The sequence below is a fragment of the Cucumis melo genome, chromosome 9, assembly GCF_025177605.1.
Source record: "Cucumis melo cultivar AY chromosome 9, USDA_Cmelo_AY_1.0, whole genome shotgun sequence".
NCBI classification, from domain to species: Eukaryota; Viridiplantae; Streptophyta; class Magnoliopsida; order Cucurbitales; family Cucurbitaceae; genus Cucumis; species Cucumis melo.
The window spans coordinates 6,657,631-6,680,461 of NC_066865.1; the positions used below are offsets into that span (position 1 = coordinate 6,657,631).

At 32.2% G+C, this 22,831-nt stretch overlaps 1 protein-coding gene across 4 annotated transcripts; it reads right to left on the reverse strand.

The window, feature by feature from the left end:
* Positions 1-6,391: 6,391 nt before the first annotated feature.
* LOC103501683 (pentatricopeptide repeat-containing protein At5g61400) lies at positions 6,392-11,323 on the reverse strand. Of its 4 annotated transcripts, XM_051089434.1 has the most exons (5): positions 11,077-11,297; positions 10,822-10,875; positions 8,771-9,061; positions 6,887-8,622; positions 6,392-6,684 (listed from the first exon to the last, which is right to left on the reverse strand). In XM_051089434.1, exon 4 carries the CDS (start codon positions 8,620-8,622, stop codon positions 7,051-7,053), a length of 1,572 nt encoding a protein of 523 aa, XP_050945391.1. In that variant the 5' UTR covers positions 8,771-9,061; positions 10,822-10,875; positions 11,077-11,297; the 3' UTR covers positions 6,392-6,684; positions 6,887-7,050. The 4 variants fall into 4 exon arrangements, with proteins under 4 accessions (XP_050945391.1, XP_016903044.1, XP_016903045.1 ...); XM_017047555.2 differs by having other exon boundaries at positions 6,887-9,061; positions 11,077-11,323; XM_017047556.2 differs by having other exon boundaries at positions 6,887-9,029.
* Positions 11,324-22,831: the final 11,508 nt, after the last annotated feature.

Genomic DNA, 22,831 nt, shown 5'->3' on the forward strand with positions numbered 1-22,831 from the left:
ATTGTTACTTCAAATTTAGGCCAATTGGGTTTACTGCTTTTATTGTTACTTCAAATTTAGGTCAATTGGGTTTACTGCATTTATTGTTACTTCAAATTTAGCAGGCCAATTAATTTCAATGTACTTCGAATTTGTTAGATTTAGGTCATTTAAGCTTAATGTCATTACTTGCTTTAATTTTGTTAGTTTTAGGTCAATTGAATTTATCGTTGCTTTAAATTTAGCAGATTTAGGCCAATTGATTTTCTTCAAATTTGTTAGGTTTAAGCCAATTGTGATTTAATTTGACTATTGTTATTTTTTTTGGTTTACTGTTTATTAATTGATTAGACTTGTAAAAGACAGAATAATTGTTAGGTTTGATATTTATTTCACAAACATATTATTTCTCAACCTGTATATTATATCCGATATATTATTGTATATTATATCCGATATATTATTGTATATTATATCCGATATATTATTGTATATTATATCCGATATATTATTGTATATTATATCCGATATATTATTTTATATTATATCCGATATATTATTTTATATTATATCCGATATATTATTTATATTATATCCGATATATTATTTTATATTATATCCGATATATTATTTATATTATATCCGATATATTATTTTACATTATATCCGATATATTATTTTACATTATATCCGATATATTATTTTACATTATATCCGATATATTATTTTAGATTATATCCGATATATTATTTTAGATTATATCCAATATATTATTTTAGATTATATCCGATATATTATTTCCAATATATTATTTTATATTATTTCCAATATATTATTTTATATTATTTCTAACATATTATTTTATATTATTTTCAATATATTATTTCCAATATAGTATTTCTCAACTTGTATATTATTTCTAACCTGTATTATTTGTAAATATATTGTTTGCTGTATTATTTGCCAAATCATTTGTCAAACTGAACCTGTATTTGTCATATTTTGCTATTATTATTATTATTATTATTATTATTATTATTATTATTATTATTATTTATTTTTCAATTTGTGTAATTGCAAAATGCATGAAAAATTAATTTGTTTTTTGCCATATGGATATAAAAATTTGAGACGGGAAATAAGTAATGTTCATTTATAGATTTTATGGTTCTTGGCTTGCAACTAGTATATTAAATTTTCCAATTAGTAACTTCATTTTTCCTCAGATGATTTTTTTGCTTTTTCGAACTTCTGCAAATCTATGAAATATCATGCTATATAAGTTTCATTATCATCTAATTTTAACATTTACGAATAGTGATAGACTAAATTTAAAACTTTGAGGATAAGATACAAAACTAGGACTTCTCAATTTAAGCCATTAAAGATTTACTTATGTGTTGTATGTCAATGATGGTGTTTTCTTGTGCTATGGTTCCCAGGAAAAAGCAAGGATTATTTAGATCAATATATTGTCTACTCGATTTTTTAGGTTGAATTTGATAGAAGAGGAACTACAAGAGATATTTGATAGCAACACTTCCCAATCCTCATGGTAAGAAAGTTTTGAAACTTACTTATTTTGCAACTGGATTTTATATATTATTTGGATTTTTAGAGTATGTAAAATTTTAAAGTGTTTGTTATTTGTTACATTGTTTGTTGTTTTCTCATAACATTGGTTGCAACTTTTGTTCTTGAAATAACTTTGAGAATGATGTTAACTTAATTTATCATGAACTCCGTTAGGGATCAAATAATGAGTTAATATATTGTATATGAAACAATAGTTATATAACTTACGTAGTTTGCTATTCATTATTAGGGCTTCCGAACTTGCAAGAAAGAAGAAGCCTTTGTGAAGGGTAATCAAGATAGGGGGTGGGGATTTAGTAAAAGAAAGAGGTAAGCGTGCTTTATGTTTTATAACATAACTTAACTATTTTATTTTAAGAATCATGTTAACATGTACTTGGGAATGTTGCTTTGACTATCCTGCAGTGGTAGCCATTGAAAATCTATTTTGTGCGATCCGCTTAGACATATGTTTCAGGAATCGTGTTGACATGTATTTAGGAACTTGATACTTTGTTGTGTTACTATTCTGCAGTTATGGTAGTCATTGTAAAACTATTTTGTAAGGAGGAGGAGGAGGAGGAGGAGAAGGAGGAGGAGGAGGGAGGGGAGGAGGAGGGGGGGGGGGCTAAGGGTAAGATTATGCTAAGTTTCAACTTGATGCAAACTAGAACATTGCTTGGTATGTAAAGATTGAATCGAAACTTACATTTACAACATTTATATACTATGCTTATGCCTATGCTTATGTAGTCAGTGTTTTTTTTTTAATCTTTTATATTCTTTATAAGTCTTTTATTAAAAACCTTGGTTGTATAAACTTTGGGCGCTTATTTTGAAAAATGTATTGGTTTGCTTATTAAGAAGGTGATTTTTGTTTGACATGTGCTTAATATTTATGCTTATGCATTTTCTGTAATGAATGTTGACGAAGGTTCATTTTCTTCAAACTTGTAGGTATTGAAGAATCCATGGACCATGATATCAATCAAGTTTTCATTTATGCATTAGTTTGATTAGATTAGGTCACACATACATGTAATATTACAGTAAATTTATCTTTTGAATTATTGTAAAATCTTTACCGATAATGTAAGTTATATGTTTTATTATCAATATAAATATCTTTCCAAACATATGTAGGTAATGCTGAAATTTAGTATTTAATTTTTTTGAAAAATGAAATATATGACAGAAAAATATGTGTTGCGAAAATGAAGAATAACGACACCAAACATGTGTTGACATATAAGCCTTTAGTAAACAAAAATAGTGTCGTTAAAGCACATTTCTTGACAACAATTTTGTGTAACGAAACATTTACAACGACAATATATTAGTGTCGAGTTATATTGAAAGGTGTCACACTTAAAGCGTCGTTATAAGAGTATTAATCACAATATATTGATGTCGAGTGATAGATAACGGCGACACATTTAAATTGTCAATGTAATAGTATTAATGACAATATATTTGTGTCGAGTGATAGAGTACGGTGACACATTTAAAGTGTCAATGTAAGGGTACTGATGACAATATATTTGTGTCAAGATATAGATAACGGTGACATATTTAAAGCGTCAATATAAGGTTATTAATGACAATATATTTGTGCCGAGTAATAGGTAACGGTGACAAATTTAAAGCGTCAATATAAGAGTATTATTGACAATATATTAGTGTCAAGGTATAGATAACGATGACACATGATTTGCGTCAATGTAAGGATATTGATGACCATATATTGGTGTTGTGTTATAGATAACGATGACATAATTATTGCATTAAGGTAAAGGTATTAACGACACAATTTTGGTGTCATCTAAGCATATTTAATGACACGTTTTTCAAAGTGTCGTTAAATAGACTTTCTTGACAGTGGCTTCAATGACGCAAAAATTGTGTCGTTGAAAGTCTTTATGACATAAAATTTGCATCGTTGAAGCCCAAATTTGTAGTAGATATTGCTTGGGACCGACCATCGTCAGATTTTGATGTTTCCATACAATTCAGGGTATGTGCATAACTTTTTTCAGCTAATGCACCTAATGAACTATATGACCTTCATTCTAAGTTTAATTCACACTTACCTGTCAATATAGAAACCATTGGTGTCTAGTTGCCATCGATTTCACAAGGGGCACTGCATATTGGATGGATCCTTTGAGAAACTGAATTAACAATGATGCCTCTGATGTCGTCCAGATGTATGTTGGAACTTTTATTTATGATAAAACAATAATTAGTTAATATGTTGCATATGAGACAATGATTGTATAACTTACGTAGTTTGCTATGCATTCTTAAGGCTTTCGACATTTCAAACAAGAAGAAGCCTATTTGGAAGATAGTCAAGGTATGGGGGGAAGAGATTTAGTAGAAGAAAGAGGTAAACATACTTTATATTTTGCAACTGTAACATAGGCATTTTGTTCTTCTTTTTCTCTGATGGATAGTGTCTGAAGCAAGGTGGCATTGTGGAGTGCGGGTATTATGTCATGCGATTCATGGGTGATATAATATTGTCAAGCAATAGGACAATCATTGAAGTAGTAGGTATTTCATTTTACCTTTTTGAACTACTTATGTTATTTACAACTATTGCATATTAAATCATTTTTAAATGATGAATAGATGGAAGGATCAACCTCAACATACTCACAGGACGATTTAGATGTTGTAAGAACATAGTGGGTTGAATTCGTAAACCACTATATTTTCTGTTCCCAATCTCAAAGGTAAAATTGGTAAACGAGACAACTTTATATGCTTTTTCGTGTGGATTTGATTACATAACGTGTTATTGCTATCCTGCAGTTATGGTAGTCTTTGAAAGGCTCTTTTGTTCGATCCTTTTAGACATATGTTTTAAGAATCATGTTTAGTTGCGTTAACTATCCTGTAGTTATGGTAGTCATTGATAAGCTAGCTATTTTGTTCAATCCGCTTACACATGTTTTAGGAATCGTGTTGACATTGTTTTGTTCTGTTAATTTCTCGTTGACCTTGTTTACTTGTAAAGTTTTATTTGTAGTATAGGTGTTTGTGGAAGGGAGGAGGGAGGAGGTAAGTCTATGTTTTGATTTATTAATGACATTGGAAGTGGGGAGCGGGGTGGTGGGAGTGCTAAGTTCACGTTTAAGCTCAACTTTGACTTTAGAAGGGGTGAGAAGGGAGAAAGAGAGATACCTTTATGTTTAATAATGACCTTAGAAGGAGGGAGTGAGTTGCTAAGTTTAGAAATGACTTTTTTTTTTGGGGGGGGGGGGGAGTTGGGGCTAAGGGTACGTTTATGCTTAAGTTTCAACTTGATGCAAACCAAAACATTGTTGGGTCTGTAAAGAATGAATCAAAACTTACATTTACATTACTTATATACTATGCTTGTGCTTATGAAGTCGGTGTTTTTATTTCTCTTTTGCGTCCCTTATGGATCTTTTACTAAGAAAGTTGGTTGTATGACTTGTGTCGGAGGGAAGTGATACATTTGTTTTTAATAATGACCTTGGAAGAAGTGAGTGAGATGCTAAGTTTATGCTTAAGTTTATAAATGACTTGGAAGGGGGGCTAAGTAAAGTTTGACATGTACTTAATGTTTATGCTTATGCATTTTCCGTAATGAAAGTTGACTAAGGTTCGTTTTTTTCAAATTTGCAGGTAGTTGAAGATTCCATGGATCATGGTATCGATCAAGTTTGTTTCTGCATTAGTTTGATTAGATTAGGTTGTACATATATATAATATTACAGTTAATTTATCTTTTGGATTATTGCAAAACCTTTACCGACAATGTAATTTATATTTTTTATTATCAATATAAATATCTTTCCAAACAAATGTGGGTAATATTAAAATTTAGTATTTAATTTTTTTGAAAGAAGAAATATATAACAGAAAAATACGTGCTGCGAAAATGAATAGTAACGACACCAAACATGTGTCTACATATAAGTCTTTATTAAATAGAAACAATGTCGTCAAAGCACATTTCTTGACAAGAATTACGTGTAACGAAACATTTACAATGACAATATATTATGTTGAGTTATATTGAAAAGTTAAAGCGTCGTTATAAGGATATTAATAACAATATATTCGTGTTGAGATATAGATAACGATGACACATTTAAAGTGTCAATATAAAGTTATTAATGACCAGATTTTTGTATCGCATGATAGACAACGGTGACACATTTAAAGTGTCAATGTAAGTGTATTAATGACCATATATTTGTGTCAAGGTATAAATAATGGTGACACAATTAAAGCGTCAATGTAAGAGTATTAACGATAGTATATTAGTGTCGAGGTATAGATAACGGTGACATCCGACTTGCATCAGTGTAAGTTATTAATGACAATATATTTATGTCAAGGTATAGATAAGGTGACACAATTAAAACGTCAATGTAAGAGTATCAACGATAATATATTAGTGTCGAGCTATAGATGACAGTGACATATTTATTGCGTCAAGGTAAAAATATTAAGGACACATTTTTGATGTCATCTAATCATATTTAACCACACATTTTCCAAAGTGTCGTTAAAAAGCCTTTCTTGACAGTGACTTTAATGACGCGAAAATTGTGTCGTTGAAAGTCTTTATGACGTAAAACTTGCGTCGTTAAAATCCAAATTTGTAGTAGTAGAAAACCATGAAGTGACAAATAAGTTGATAATATTTTTAAGTTCATGGAAACTGTGAACATTTAAATTACTTTTGCCAGCATTTTTTGAACCATATATTAAAGGGTCAATAATTAGATAATTTAAGGGGGACAAAAAGTTCAGTTAGTCTTTCATATTCTCTAATGGGGGGAGATGAACCATCAAATAAATTTATGACCCAGATAATGGGATGATTATCCAACTTCTTGCCTTTTCAAACCATTTCTTTAGTGATTTGAAAGGTTTTCTGTCAAAGAATGAAATAAAAAAGAATGAAATAAACTGTATTCAATTTAGATTCTAAGTTATATATACAAAATAATTCTGCATTGATTAAAACCCCAAGGAACCTGATTTTTTATCTTCCTCAGGATCAGTAGTGAAACTCGCTTCAATCTTCACTGTAGTAAACCACCTCCCTTCATCCCCAACCAATTTCTCAATTTCCCAATAAAAGATCTGCATATAAAAAGAGTGAAAATAAAACAAATCAATGACAAACTACCTCAATTGAAATGCTTTTATTCTTTCTATGTAATCAAGTATTTTAGATCTATTGTAATTTCTGAAATCTTGTTTCGTATGGGACATCACAAGGGTGCTAAGGTTGTTTCAATTTCCAATAAAAAAAAGTTCATTAATAAATTTGGCGATAACTTACATGATCCGAACTTGTGAGAGTATTGGGCTCCATATGAATCAACAAGAGTAAGCTTTATCAAGCTCCATAGTGTTCGCAAAAGAGAGAATGGACTGGTTTTCTGGGTCACTTTTTTTTTTTAACTCGGCTTCATGAGGAAGACAATGAAGATGCTTAAAACTTCTCTAGTCACAGCTAGATAGCCTCTGTAGATTTTCCTCAAGATCCTTGGAACAATTTTGAGCCGATTTCAGAAATCCACTCCCTTGATAACACTTGCATAATATCACGTAGACCGCTGAATTCGGGATAAAACCAAATTTTAACATGTCTGCATGTAGCATCATCAGGATGTGTTTAACTTGGAGGAGCCCTTGTAACATGACTACATAAATCACTTCATCTGGTTGCAAACCGTAACGTCTCATGTCTGAAAACAACTTCACTGCCTTAAAAAATTGCCCATCCTGACACAATCCATGGATTAAAGCCGTATAAGCGACATGATTTGTGAGTGAAGGCTTGCTTCCTCCTGCATCAACATTGCACCTGGGGGTCTGAAATTCAATCTTTTCCGTGAAAAGTCTGAGTGCATCTGAAATTCTGCCATCTTTACAAAGTCCATCTAATAAGCAACTGATAGTGTAACAATTTGGGGTAATGCCATTATCCAACATATCACTATAGAGCTTAAGAGCCTCTTTCATGCTACCATATTTGCAATGCCCATCTATCATTGCTGTATAAGTAACCACATCGGGAGAGAGGCTTTTGATAACCATTTCTGAATATATGCCCATAGCAGCTTGCAAGTTCCTTATCTTGCAATACCCATCAATCAGCGTTGAGAAAGTGATCACATTCGGTTCAACACCATTTTCAGTCATTTGGGAGCAGATTTCCAGTGCCTTTTCCATTTTGCCTTCTTTGCAGTACCCATCAATTAATGAGTTATATGTAACAGAGTTTGCTAGAATTCCCTCTTTCGTCATTTTCTCAAATATGTTACCTGCTTCTTCGGTTCGAGTCACCGAACAGAGACCTCTAATAAGTATACTGTATGTAAACACATCGGGCGAAACTTTATATCTTTCCAGCTCCAAAAAGAAAGCCATTGCTTCAGAAACATCTCCTACCTTACAGTAAGCATCAATCAAAGAATTATAGACATTTATGTTAGGAGTAACACAAAATTTTATCATATTCACAAAAAGATTTCGAGCAGCCTTCATCTCTCCAAATTTGCAGAGTCCATCAATTAAAATGCCAAATGTTACAACATCTGGCACCAAACCTTCACCCAGCATATCTTGATACAATCTAAGAGCTTGTTTTGCATTGGCCAACTTGCAGTACCCATCCATCAAAGTGTTGTAAGTATATAAGTTTGGATACACACCGACTTCCCTCATTGCTCTATGCATACTCTCTGCTTCCTCCATTTTGCTGTCTGAGCAAAGCCCACGAATAAGAATGGTGTACACGACAACTGTTGGCACAATTCCTTTCACTCTCATTTCATCGAACATTTCTTGTGCCCTTAAAAGATCTCCCTGACGGCAGCAACCATCAATTAGGGTGCCAAAAGTGATAACACTAGGAGACAACCCATTGGAAATCATTTCTTCATAAATCCTCCACAACAATTCAAACCTCCCAGTCTTAACCAAAACATTTAAAAGTACATTACAAGCCTGTATCGTGAGTGTCGCCCCAACTTTGTGGTACATCGACAAAGCTTCTTCTACAAGCTCCATCTTACATAAGACAATAATTAACTCGCCATAAACATTGGGACTAAATTTTGAGGATTTTAAGCGACTCAACTCACTGAATACTAACTGACATGCATGGTAAGGCTTGTGAGATTTTACGAGGTTTTGTACGAGATCTTTTAGCAAATACCTGGCATGGGAAAGTAGCTCAGATCCAACTAAGACATGAATGATTGCTGAGTAAAGCTGAATAGTCTTTTCTGGTGCCGCATTGAAGAATTCAAGTGCTTTCCTAGGGCTTCTACAGTTAAGTACGGTGGTAAGTAGACTGTCAGATGTTAAAGATGACAGAGAAACAACTTGAAGCATGGTTCCATTAAGTCCAATGCGAACAAGAACACTTTTCAATGGGAACTGGGTCATCAACATCCTCACATTTCTTTTGCAAACTGTCCATTGCATATCACAAATAGGTGTTTATCTACAGCCACCCATCATCAAGATAAGTGTCACATTTGTTGTTAATTACGTGTAAAAGCAAACCAAAATCAAATACAATAAATGTGGAGGCATTAGTATAAACTTGAAGTAAAAATATACATAGTTTCAAGGACAACAAGGAATAAATTGAATGGCAATCACCAACAAAATAAGATAAGACAATAGATAGTTTATAGAGAGTTGAATTCCGAAGTTCATTGCCAAATATATAAGGAAAGACTGCAATAAAATTATCTCATCTCAGTTACAGTCTCAATTATCTTTATTTCAAGTAGATTAATTGTAGTGTTCCCAAAATTCAACATTTAACTAGGGAACATTACCAACACCTGACCTTTAACTAACTCTACTACTTACAATAGTTAGGAAAAAAAATTGCCAACATAACAACATAAACGTAAACACTACCAATTTAAAGCACATAAACAATTTGAAATTTCATACAACTTTAGAAACTAATATACAAAACACCATAATCAAATTCAACAAACTTGCTAAAATTGACCAATTCAAATTAACATGGAACTCAATAGAATAAACAAACAAAAACCTACTAAAAAAATCCCATCTCCACGTAACTAGTAGTCAACCTTAGACTTCCTATTTAACATCACCAAGGTTGCAATACTCGTTAGCACCTACAAAATCCTATGGGTCAGTACACACTTGTACTGATAAGTAGCCCACACTTGAAGCACCTAACAACATATATACAACCATTGCAAAAACATACTACCACAATAAATGTCAATTACATCATGCTAAACCAATGAGTTAGATCATCATATATAAGGAAAATACAGTTTTAAATCAAACTTCTCAAATTCGATAAATTTTACCAAACCTTTCTCAACAAATCCCTCAAGACACGTTGCCAATTTGATCGTGTCAAGGGCCACTGACATTCCCTGCAGGCCCCAACGAAATATATCAAGGGTCATCATTGCCCTTCATTGACCCCATTGACTCCATCCAGGGTCATTAACGATCTCTGTCATTCCTAACTGATATATCCAGGGCCACTGACCTCTCTATCAGCCCCAACTGATATTACCCAAGCCCACCGACCTCTCTGTGGGCCCTAACTGACTCCATCAAGGGCCATCGACGTTCTCAAGAATTCTATTATTTTCCATTCTAAACTCATAGCACCAATCCTAATTAAGCCAAGACCAACAATGCTACTCTATTAACATGCTTTATGCCCAAAACCACATAAACAGTAACATGCACTCAACATTAAATCATGTGTATGTTCCAGCATTCTCAAAACATGCTTGTATCAACCGGCAAAAAGTAGCATTCCAACAGGTTATACATTTAAAAATTAATACGAACATTAAGGCATGCCCAACCATATCAGAACACATAACAGTTTCATAATAACACAGGTCATAATCATACATAATAGAAATACATGATGCATCATGCTAGCGTACAAGCAAACAAACCCAACAAGGAGAATTCTAGTTACCTAAGCGTTCTAAAGCACTTCTGAAATGACCAAAAGACTCCTAACATAATAAAACCAAGGTTAGAACTTAGTTCAAAACCTTACTCAAAGACTTAAAAAGTATACGGAATGAGTAGTCTTGCAAAGCTAAACTTAAATCTCTACACAAGCACCTCGAATCGAGTCCAAATTGTAAATAAAGAGTACCCATAAGTCAATGACTAATTTACAGCACCTAAATCTAATCTGAAAGGGCCTCTAAGTAGAGCTATAACTCAGAAACTTACCAAGACAAACTTGGCTCCTTGCTGCAAAGTATCCGAATCGAAACTATTCTAAACCTACAAAATAAAGGATTTCAAAGAATTAGAGACCAATCTAAAAACCTTTAAACTAGTCAGAAAGGAAAAAGAAATTCAGAGCATTTAGCCACTAGAACTCATGAAAACAACATGAACCCTAATTGGTATCCAAATACACTTAGCCGTTAAGAAATGGGTAATTCGGATCCAACATCGAAATACAATGGGTAAATGTTGAACCTCGCCGAAAAGGAGGAAAACGCTGAAAAGGGCTGCTGGAAGGCCGAGAACTGAGTGTCGTCAACCAGAAAAGTGAGCGTCTTGTTAAGTGCCGTCGCCGTCAAAAGCCACTGCCGCTGCACTGAGAGCTCAGGTGCGAGAAAGAGAAATGTGGTGGTTCAAATCACCCACCCTTCTTCCCCATCCTAATTTTTCTCCAATTCATTGCAGTTTTGTACGCAAAGCACACTAAAACCTTAAATAAGGTGAATTATAATAGTCTGCTTAAGGGAAATACAATAGCATGTATTTGTGACGTATAATATTTTAATTTGAAAAATAAATAGTAAATACGACTCGATTAAATAAGGGTTTTGAAATATTGTTTATGTAACTAATTAGATATTTTTAAATAGTATTTACTTATGTACATGTGCATTATAGCACTGCATAATTTTCGTCTCAAATGACCCATTACTTATTTTTAATTATGATGGATAGTAATCTTAGAGACAAATAATCAAATGTATAATAACATTTAAAAAATTTTCAAATGTAGCAAAGTCTATCAATGATAGACTTGGTCTATTGATAATAGACTCTGACAATATGATTGATAGATTCTGACAAATTTTGCTATATTTGTAATTTTTTATAAAATATTGTTATACATCTCAATACTTTGAATTTAGTTGCTATATTTGCAATGGTCTCTTTTTTTCACTAAACAACTGTGTTGTTTAAATTTTAGGAAAATCTGTGGAAATGGCAAATATAAGAATGAAAATTAGAAAAATAGCAAACTGTTATTTTTTTTATTTTTGTGTCTGAAATAGTTTCCCACTTTTTTGGTCCAAAATTACCCCTCAACGAATGAGAACCGTCCAAATTCAAATACAATATATTTAATTTAAGGAGATCGAAAAATCAAATAAAATATCACATATCCATTTGTGAACACACCCACTTATGATAATTATTAACTAAATAAAAAATATATTATATTATTTCAAAGATTCCTAAACATATTCAATTGATTTCAATATCCCCTAATTATTCTGATTTTTACCTTCAATGATTATATATTCAAACTTTAGCTATTAATGTAATGAATACGTCCTAAAATTTTAATGCAATGAATACTTCCTAAAATAATGATAAAGATGATGCAATAATTAACTATTAACAAAAACATTAAAAAAGTAACGGAAAATCATTTAAAAAATTCAAATTTCAAATCTCAAGTAAAATTCAAATTCAAATTCCAACCCTTTCCTACAATTATGGCAAATATAATGGAAATACTTAAGTTTAGAATCAAATTTCAACCATTCCTAAAATCATGCCAAATAAAATGTGATCTATGTTTAATTTTGCCAACCAACCGGAATTAAGGGAAACGAAAATAGAAGATTCACCGGAAGACAATCAACCGGAATTAAGGGAAACGAAAATTTGTACTAAAAGAAGAAGGTGGAAAGCGACGTGCGGGTGGAAAGCCATTTGAAAATTTGAAGAATGTTAGAACAGGAGAAAATTAGAAGAAAATTTTGAGAGTTCCGTATTTTTTACCGATACATGCAGAAAATAGAGGAAAAATCCAAAGGTTGAAGAAGGAACAGAAGCGTGAAACGAAACAACTAACCGATACTTTGGGTGGTGCAAATCGATTAAAAAAGGAAGGACGTGCAAACGGTGGAAAAGCGATGGAAGAGAAACCGACTGTGGAAAAGCGACGGAAGAGAAAGCGACGGTGGAAAAACGGAAGAGAAAGCTACGATGGAAATGCGCCGGAAAGCGTTTAAAAAACAGAAGAACAAATGCGCCAGAAAGCCTTTACAGAAGATGGTTTATTTTTTTGGGAGGAAAAATTATAAAATTGAAGGGAGTGCATAGTATGTATTATTTACAAGGTATTTGTGGTTTTTTATGCTATTGTATTTAGGAGTCTATATTGTAAAGTAGGTAGGAGCATTTAAGGCATAGTTATTTCATTTATTATGTGGAAATTAACTGTTTTGCTATTTTGACAATTTAAAAATAAATTTGTCAGTTATCCAAAACAAATCTTAGATTTTGCTATTTTTCTTGTCGCCCCTAAAATTTAAAAGAGATGGCAAAATGTATTAGTTTAGGCCCATTTGGTAACCTTTTTCATTTTTCTGTTTTTTAGTTTTAAATGAATGTGCTTGGTAACTATTTCACTTTTTTGTTTATAAACAATGTCTTTAAAATTACAAAGAAAATTTGAAAAATGAAGAAAAGAAGGCTTTTGTTTTTAAATAAGTTACCAAACATATATGGTTTTTATTTTTATTAAAAAAATTTAAAACATAATTTAAAAACCATAAAAAAAAACAAAAAATCAAAAACAGAAAATGAATGTAACGACCTTGTAAGTATTTGTAAGTATTTCCAAGTACGCTACTGCATGCAACTACTAAAATACTTATCTTTCATAAAACTCATGTAGAGAAATAATAAAGTCTCTTTATTAATAAAACTTTAATAGAATAGTTTTAATAAAATAATAAATCAATCGATAAATAGATAAAACAAATTTGGGTACCCTATCTAAGTTTAATTAAAAATAAAAAAAATAATCAAATAAAACCTAATGTTTTGCTCTAAAACCAGAAACATGATAAACATAACTCTATATGCAAAAGCTAACTCTGATCGTTTGGCTCGCCTACGAATCATTCTTGCCAATTTAAAGTCTTGTCCTTGTTGTTGGACTCGTATGGTAACCCTAGAGGGGTGAATAGGGTTTAATTAAACTTTTTAACAAATAAGTCTAAATTAAACTACTTAGATAAATTTTAAATTATATAAAGAAAATTAGCTAATATATATTAACTAACAAGATTGATAAAAAGTATGTAATAGAATATGCAATCAAATTAACTCAACCAAACAAGAACATGTAACTAAAAATTAAATGCAAAAATAATTAGAAAAGAGTTAGAGAAGAAGACACCGTAATTTATAGTGGTTCGGTCAAACTCTCCCTACGTCCACTTTCCCAAGCACCTTTTGGGATTTTGATTGAAAACATTCTTTTGACTCTTTTCACAGATTAGAGTCAAACCACTACTTGCTCCTTTTTTGGGTTCAAGAGCAAACCCAATCATTTCCACGGGTTAGGATCGAACCGTAACAATATGTTAAAGTTTTAACTTACACAAAAGAACAACTCTCTAAAAGACTGAGTATACAATTAAGCTCACAATAATTAATCCTCACAATACAATAAAAAATTCTCTTGAAAAGAATGAAAATTTGAAGCTTTAGAGAGAATAACAATGGTGGATTTTGCAACTTTTAAGGATTGTAAAGATAAACAAAGCTCTTAAAATTTTTTGGGGAAAATGAAGTATTTACAGAGAACGGAAAGATTGAAATCCAAAATCATTTTGGGTCATTGGATGTAAGTAAAAGAAAAATGAATGGTTGAGATTTAAACTCAATTAACTGTTATACACAACACAAATAATAATATAATAATATGTCTTTTCAAAACAATTTGTTTAAAGCCCAATAAAACAAGTTCACAATATTTCAAAAAAAAAAAAAACTAGTTGTTAGACACAAAGATAAATAATAATATAATAATATGTCCTTTTTAAAACAATTTGTTTAAAGCTCAATAAAACAACTTCACAATCTTTTTTTTTTTAAAACTAGTTGTTAAACATAGAGATAAATAATAATATTAAATTCATTTTTTAAAAAATTTATTTTTTAAAAAGCCAATAAAGAAACAAAAACAAAAATAAAAACAAAAGCCACATATATTACTTCTCCATTGCTTCAAGTGGCTTTCTGTAATTGGATTAAATTGATTATTTGGCCACTAAGTCACCATCTCGAGTATTTTTCCGTTTAAGCTTCTTTTAGCAATATTTTTTCGTTTGAACTCCGATTTAGGTGATTCAAAAGACGTTAGAATCATTGTTTCGAGCTCTACACTATGAACTATTCAAAATAATAAATTTATCAACAAAAAGATTTAGATTTGTTATCATAAAAATATTAATTAATTAATTTAAATTAATTAATTTGAGATTTAAGGGCCAAAAAGCCAACAATCTCCCCCTTTTTTTCTGATGACAAATCATTAAAGAAAAATAACTTGAAACACACGTAACCGTAGGAACACACAAAATCAACAAGTAATTCTATTATCAATTATATGTATATCAAGAATGTATATCACCATAATGTTCATGTATCTATTTTACAACAAAGATCAAATTTGAAAATAATTGAAAAGAGATACTTCTCCCCCTTAATTAATTCTTCCTCTAAAAAGAAATATGCATTATTAAATAGAAACAATTATGCAACAATGTCACAAAAAACATATTTTTCTTATACTTCTCCCCTTTTAGAATCATAAAAAAGAATAAAAAGGAAGTAACCTTTTCCTAACAAATTATGAACACATACAAAATGTCTAATTCTCCCCATACCAATATGCATTCGACAATAATGTCAAGTAAGATATAAAATCAAGATGCATCACAACGAATAATACCAAGCTCAAACCTATTTTTACAAAAACTTTCTTTATTCAAAGACTTGGTAAATATATATGCTAATTGATTATTAGAGCTCACAAACTCAAAAGTAATATGACCATTTTGCACATGCTCTCTAATAAAGTGATGTCTAATATCAATATGCTTAGTTCGAGAATGATGCACTACAAGAAATATCAATTACAATAGCATAAAAAAAAAACGTTATCGTTGATTTTCGATAGCGTTTTTGAAATGCTGTCGTAGTCGATGTTATTGAAAGTCCATGACTTTTCATAGCCTTTTTCCACCACTATGCAAAGCACTATAATATGTCCCCAAGCACAAATATGATGCTATAAATGCTTTTATAACATGAGAAAAATGTTATCGAAATATTTTGATTAGCGTTTTTTATTGCATTAGAAAATCGCTATAAAATTTTTCAATAGAATTTTCAATAATGTTGGAAAAAGGCTATAAAAGACATTTTATGGCTTTTTTTTTTTTTTTTGCATTTGAAAAGGGTTATCAAAACGTTTCAAGAGCTATTTTAATAACATTAAAAAATGCTATAAACAATTTTTTGTAGCATTTTATGAATGCTGTCATAGCAAAAAGTCATTGACTTTTGAGTTTTAATAGCGGTTTATGTAGAGCTATTAATAACAATATAAAAGGTAGGTATGTTTTAAAATCATTTGGCCTCATTAACATTTCATAATCACATTATTAAAAGAAGAATTACCATAGAACTATACATATGATATCTCATTGAATAATATATGTTATCTTCTATGCACTACAATTTTGTTTATAAAGGAAAAAAAATCCTTTGTGAACAAATCTAAACAAAAAACAACTACCCTGTTTCAAAAAACTCAGTACATCACAACAAAACTGATAAACTGAAGAAGAGAAGAATCAAAGTGAATAAATTCGATCATGGCGGCTTCGGTAAGTTTGGTTGATCATTAGATTCATAAAGCTCCAAAAACCCACCACCATTACCAGGTAAATGCAATCAATAACTCTCGCTTCGAAAGATCTCTTTTAATTATGGTGGAAAATTGGATGATAACAACACTTGCAATCTAATAAACAAAAATTATGAAGGAATTCTTAAAATAAAAATATATAGCTTACTGATTGATTTAACATAAATGGAAAAAAAAACGAAAGAGGAAATATTGATACTTATATTTTAATATAGTTTCAAGCATATTATAAGAGCACGTACAGGGATTTAGAATGTTCATTTTGCATTAAACTAAAGACCCTTACTTCAATCTGAAATTACAAAACTTCCTATTGTATTGTGTAAAAAGAAAGCAATGGTAAAATTTACCAAAGAACAGATGATTCAAGTGGGGTGAAGCTGAAAGTAAGTGATTCTCTATTCTGATGGACAAAGACAACATGTCTAGCCATTTCAAGATCATCCTCCATATCAGCTCAATCTAGGATCAACCATAGAAGATCAAATCCCGATAATAGAGCTGGAGGAAGGTTGATGTTCTTGGCTGGAGTTCTACGTAGGTCATATCTTCCCCTAAGATATACATAGAAGCATACTTAGAAATCTCATAGAACTCGGAGAAGTTTCTTAAATTTTAAACATCAAAACCTAGGAGGACAAGAAAATCAGAAAGTGGTCTAAAAAGATAAAGAGGTAAGTACCATGCTGGATTGACCGCAACAAGGGCAATTAGAGACATGGTGATTCTAGCCTTGGCAATGCTCACAGTCTGTTGCTCCATGACTTCATGAATTGTTGTATGATCAGTTCCTCCTCATCTCCCCTAAGTTCATATTTGCAGTACAAAACAGCTGCATAAACAAGTTCTACCATCAACCATGTAAAACACAAGATCATTTAAAAAGATAATACTCATAAAGAAAGAAAGTTGTGAATAGAATGGCCAAAATATTGCAAAAAGCACATTATATTGTAGATGAAATTTATTTAAGTAGAAGACATTGGTTAAAAAATGTCATACTCGTATTTTTTCTTGAAATGGGTGATAGACATGGTCTAAGAATGTATCTATAACCAAACCAGCACGCATAGCCCTAAACCCTGTATAAGGAATAGGAAGAAAAACCATCACCTGGACCTACTTGATAACACCCGAAAAAGATATGTGAACAAATTATTATCATAAACCAATACTTATAGAGAAAAAGGATTGCCTCTTTACAAGTTAATGAGTAGGTGTTAGATTAAAATTTTACATTTTGTTGACAAGAGACAGAAATTAAAACCATACAAAAAAAAAAATAAACAAAAAAAAAAGTTGAGGACCCTTTGAAGATGCTCTAATGTAACCAATATATGACGCTTTGACCTCTCTTATGGTAAATAGACGTCTCTTTAAAGATGCTCTAATGTAAACTTCACTGAAAGAAGGATGATCATGCATAAGGAAATTTGGACAATAGCAGAATCCTTTTCAAGCATAAAGCAAACTGTAGGCAATTCAATACAAAAGAGAATCTTGGATGAAAACCCAACGGATTAAACAACAACATTATTACAAATATCAATTTATCAGTTGAGCAATTTATTGTGTAAATCCAAATAGATGCACTGAATGACATGCACTAGCACATACTTCTATTAGGATTGATGTTAACTAAATTCTTATTTATTCATGAAGATTTCATAAGCATAGTTCTAAAATGTAACACATCAATAATAAGCTATGAATTAAAAGCATCAAGCTTGCTAAACTTCTCACCAAGTCTTTGAGTGATGATAGTGATAAAAAAGCATCATCCTCGAGTGGGCGAGATGTCCACACAAGTGAAGCATATTGCTTCTGCATGATTTAAAGAGTCACAAATACAGAATTAAATAAAAATTTGTACTTGTAATCGACAAAAAGATTGTTCATAGAGAAAACCTGCTTCTCTGCTTCTCTGCTTCTCTACTTCTCCTTCTTGAACCAGGGCCCAACCTTCGCTGCCTACAACTTTTAGATTTCTTACGCCAACCTGAAACAATAATGTGATTCATATAAAGTTTGCAGTAATTTTAATCTATGGAAGAAGCAGTACAATATGAACAGATTACCAACACTACAAGAAATCGAGCCTTTAATGTCGGTTTAAAACCGACATTAAAAGACTTTAATGTAAGTTGGTAACCGACATCTTTGCTTGTGTTATTAAAGGTGTTTAATGTCGGTTTAAAAATGACAATAAAGACCTCTTTAATGTCGATTTAAGACCGACATCAAAGGCCTTTAATGTCAGTTTTCAACCGACATCTTTGACAGTGTTATTGAAGCCCTTTAATGTCGGTTGGACTTTGGTGTCAGTTTAAAACCAACATGATAGAGGCAAACAATGTCGGTTTATAACTGACATTATAAATCCCCAATAATGTCTGTTTAAAACTGACATTAAAGCCTAGTTTTTGGGTCCCTTTTTACAAATTTATTTCTATTTAATTGTTGCATTCTTGTCCATTTTTTATAGACCGACATTGAATCCGTGTAGATAAATATTTTTCTCACGTCAACAAATCAATAAAATTAATATTATTTTAGAAACTATAATATTTTTCTTTTACATTTGTATACACAAAATGAAATCTTATTGTGTTTGTATATACATTCTACAATAGTACATGAAAAAAGATCATAATACAAGACTTAAATAATTAAAAATCCTAAACGCCTTCTCAGTCTTTAACATTCAACGGTCGCTTGGCCATCTTCACAATCGCTTAGCTTTCAACCCAATATGACTTAATCATTCTACAAACAATATCCAAGTAAACCATTTAATCTTTAGAATTCTAACAAGACAACTCTACGAAAAATATTAACTTGAAGTTAGTAATGTTGTAACTTGTAACTTGAAGTTAGTAAACAGAAGAAGAACTTGTTCAAGAAAAAACCACCCACAACTAACAAACTATTAACCCTTTGACCCAAACTTGAGTAATACACCATTATATTGGACAATTTCTACAAATCATGTGGTACTAGCAATTTCAATATGGATCCAAAATTATATTGCCTAATTTACAAATATGACTCAACAAAGGATAGCATTTTCCAATTGCCAAAGTTGACAAGTCAAATCTAACCATTGAAAATGATGAAAAAAATTGCAATGCAGAAATTAAAGAATTGGTAGTTAATCCTCACTTATGAGCATCAATCACAAATCTAATTTTGAATCAATAATCTACATCAACTCAAGATAGTGTATGCTTCAGTCAAATACCTTACGATCATCACTGCTTGATACAAGCATGGAAGGTTCAAAATGTGAAAAATCAACACTCCAAGCTCATTTTTCATGTTCTTCGTACTCCATAACACTCTAAAAGGAAAAGAGCCTGTTAAAAAGGAGAAGTATGATCAAATAAACCTTTATCACCCATGTGGTTAATTCTTTAATTTCAGTTTCAAATATCATTGTAATTACCAATTGTAAATTTGCAATGGAAGTTTATTGATGGAAGAAGGGAAATCTTAAAGGGGAAAAAGGACAGCTTGAAATATTAATAGTGAACCTGAGCAAGTGACTTGTGTGCTTTTGGATAAAGTGCTGCTACTGTTACAACTCCTTTGAAAATGGTAGCCACTTTCTCCCATACAAGCGTGAGGGCTTGTGCAAAGAACTCAACTAGAACGATGCCATTTGAGTTCAAAAACCTATTACATCATAAAAGTTACATTCTAAATTCCAAATATGAAAATTCCAAACATATACAAGGAGTAAAAACATGAAGGATAAGTCCACAAAAGTGCTCGGTCATTGTAAACTTAAAGAAAAAAAGGTCAATACATATTAGATCCTTGTAGATTTAAAATAATTATGCTCTTACTCTTCTCTCCCTATCCTTTGATTGAAGTTGGGGTTCTCTAGCTGACCTTTACCAGTTTTTGAAATAATAACAACCAGTGAAATGCTTGTTTAGACGGTATTAAAATATGAAACAAGCATATGTAAATATGTAATTGTAAATGAAATGCTTGTTTCATATTTTAATATCCTTGAGATAAAGATGACTACCAGCACAAATAAACTAATGAAATGCTCACCCATTAATAAAAATTATAAGATAAAATAATGAATGAACTGTTAAGAGACTACTGACTATGTTGAAGCTGTTCTTGAAACTAACCTGCTCGTTTGCACCAACTTGTTTTTGACACTATGTTTTGCAGTTGTAGATTACATATGTGAAATAAGTTAACTTTAATGAAATTATCATTTGAGAATTATAAACTCTAAATGATAAAGAAGTTCGACACTCACAAAAGGCTACCAGAAAATATACAAAACGGAAAACATTGCAACACCATAGGAAACCTGATGGATGACAACAAAGTTAGTCATTTCATGGCATGATGTAAATTATGAACAAGAATTTAACTTCAAAGTGGTAAAGTAAGATAAAATAATGAACCAAATTATTAAAAAGAATTGAATTGCATTGTCAATGTATTAGTAAAGTACCCATTTAGACCAAGCTAAGCTATTGCTAGGCCACCGGTCACACCGGTTTATCATAGAAAGAGAAAGAAGGGTAGGAAGGACATTTCAACGTAGACATAGGGGTAGTTGGAATGGTCAGTGGTCCCCGGGGGCACGTGGCAGTAGGGGAGGAAGGATATATAGTGAAAGCTTAGCTAGGGTTGGGGGATTATGAAAGAATGTTTTGAGTGGACTGCCTAGTTCATGAGTGGGAGAGAACAGTCCTCTTACTTGGCTGCACATCATTTTGTGAGAACTCTTTTGTAATGAATGCTCTTCCGCTATATATATATATATATAAATAAATTCAGTTTGACTCCATTGATCTGAGTATATTCAATACGACTTATTATTGTGTGTTTGTAGTGCTGCTGTGGTGTGTATTTATGTACTGGTGTGTGTTTGTGTGTCGTATAACCTTGACAGGGAGAAGGAAGTCTAACATTGGTATCAGAGCGAGTCGACAATCTGGGGGAGGTGGAAGAAGATGATGCAAAAGATGATAGAGGATCGACTGACCGCCTTAGAGGCTGAGATCGAGGCGATCAAGCAAGAAGTCCAGAGGCTACCATTGTTAGAGAAGAACTTGGAAAAAATGCACGCCATGCTCTCTGTGATCTACGAAGACCGCCAGAGACAAACCAGGGGGTCAAAACTAACTGGGATAAGCACCGAGAAGAGGAAGGTAAGGAACGAAGAAGGGACGCAAGAGGAAGGGGAAGAAGGTGAAACATCCTTAAGCGTTGAAACAGGGGGAGGACAGGAGAGGATTAAGTTCAAGAAACTAGAGATGCCGGTGTTTAACGGTGAAGATCTGGAAGGGTGGTTCTACAGGGCGGAACACTATTTTCAAATGCACTTGCTGAACGAACGTGAAAGCTAAAAATTGCAATAGTTAGCTTGGAAGGGAGAGGATTAAACTGGTTTAGATGGGCGAAAAACAGAAAACGATTCAGGTCGTGGAGGGAGCTAAAAGAGAGAATGTACAATAGATTCCGGTGTAGGGACTTCGGAACAGCGTGTGCGAGATTTTTGGCGATCAGACAGGTAGGCACGGTGAGCGAGTACCTGCAAAAATTCGAGGAATTATCGGCACCATTGCCGGAGATGGCAGAAGAGGTTTTGGAGAAAACATTTACAAACGGATTGGACCCAAGAATTCGAAAGGAAGTATTTTCTATGCGGGCCGTGGGCCTGGAGGACTTAATGGAAGCAGCCCAACTCGCGGAGGAAAAGGCCGAGTTGTCGAAGGGAGGCCCATACCCGTATTCATACTCGAAAGAGGTGGCGAAGACAAACCTAGGGTCCAGCCCAAAAACATTTGGGAGCCCAACGACGAAAATGGTGACACTGGCAGAGAAGGTTGTCAATCAAACATCAAATTCAAACACTGGTATCAACATATATACTACGAAACTTGTGGGTTCTGGTACGGTCGATGGAATTGTAAGCTCCTGTAAAAGATTAGCCGAGTGTATTGTCGCAGAAGCTACAAGCATAAAAGAGGTAGTGCGACTTATTATCTATGGTATCAACATATTGACCTGTGATGATTTAATGATGAGTAATGTGAAAGACGAAGCAATGATTAAAGAGGTCACCTTTAAACTTAGGGGAGTATGAAGACATTATCAAAAAGATTCACTCATATGTTCAGGGGAAGCCTGGAGTCTTAAGCTATTAAGCATATTAAAATAGTCATATATTTGAGCAGAGATCACTTACTGTACTGATGTATATTTACTAGTGTGAAT

Excerpts from the sequence above, each read along its gene's own strand:
- LOC103501683 (XM_017047555.2), bottom strand. The coding sequence starts at position 9,042 with ATGCAATGGACAGTTTGCAAAAGAAATGTGAGGATGTTGATGACCCAG.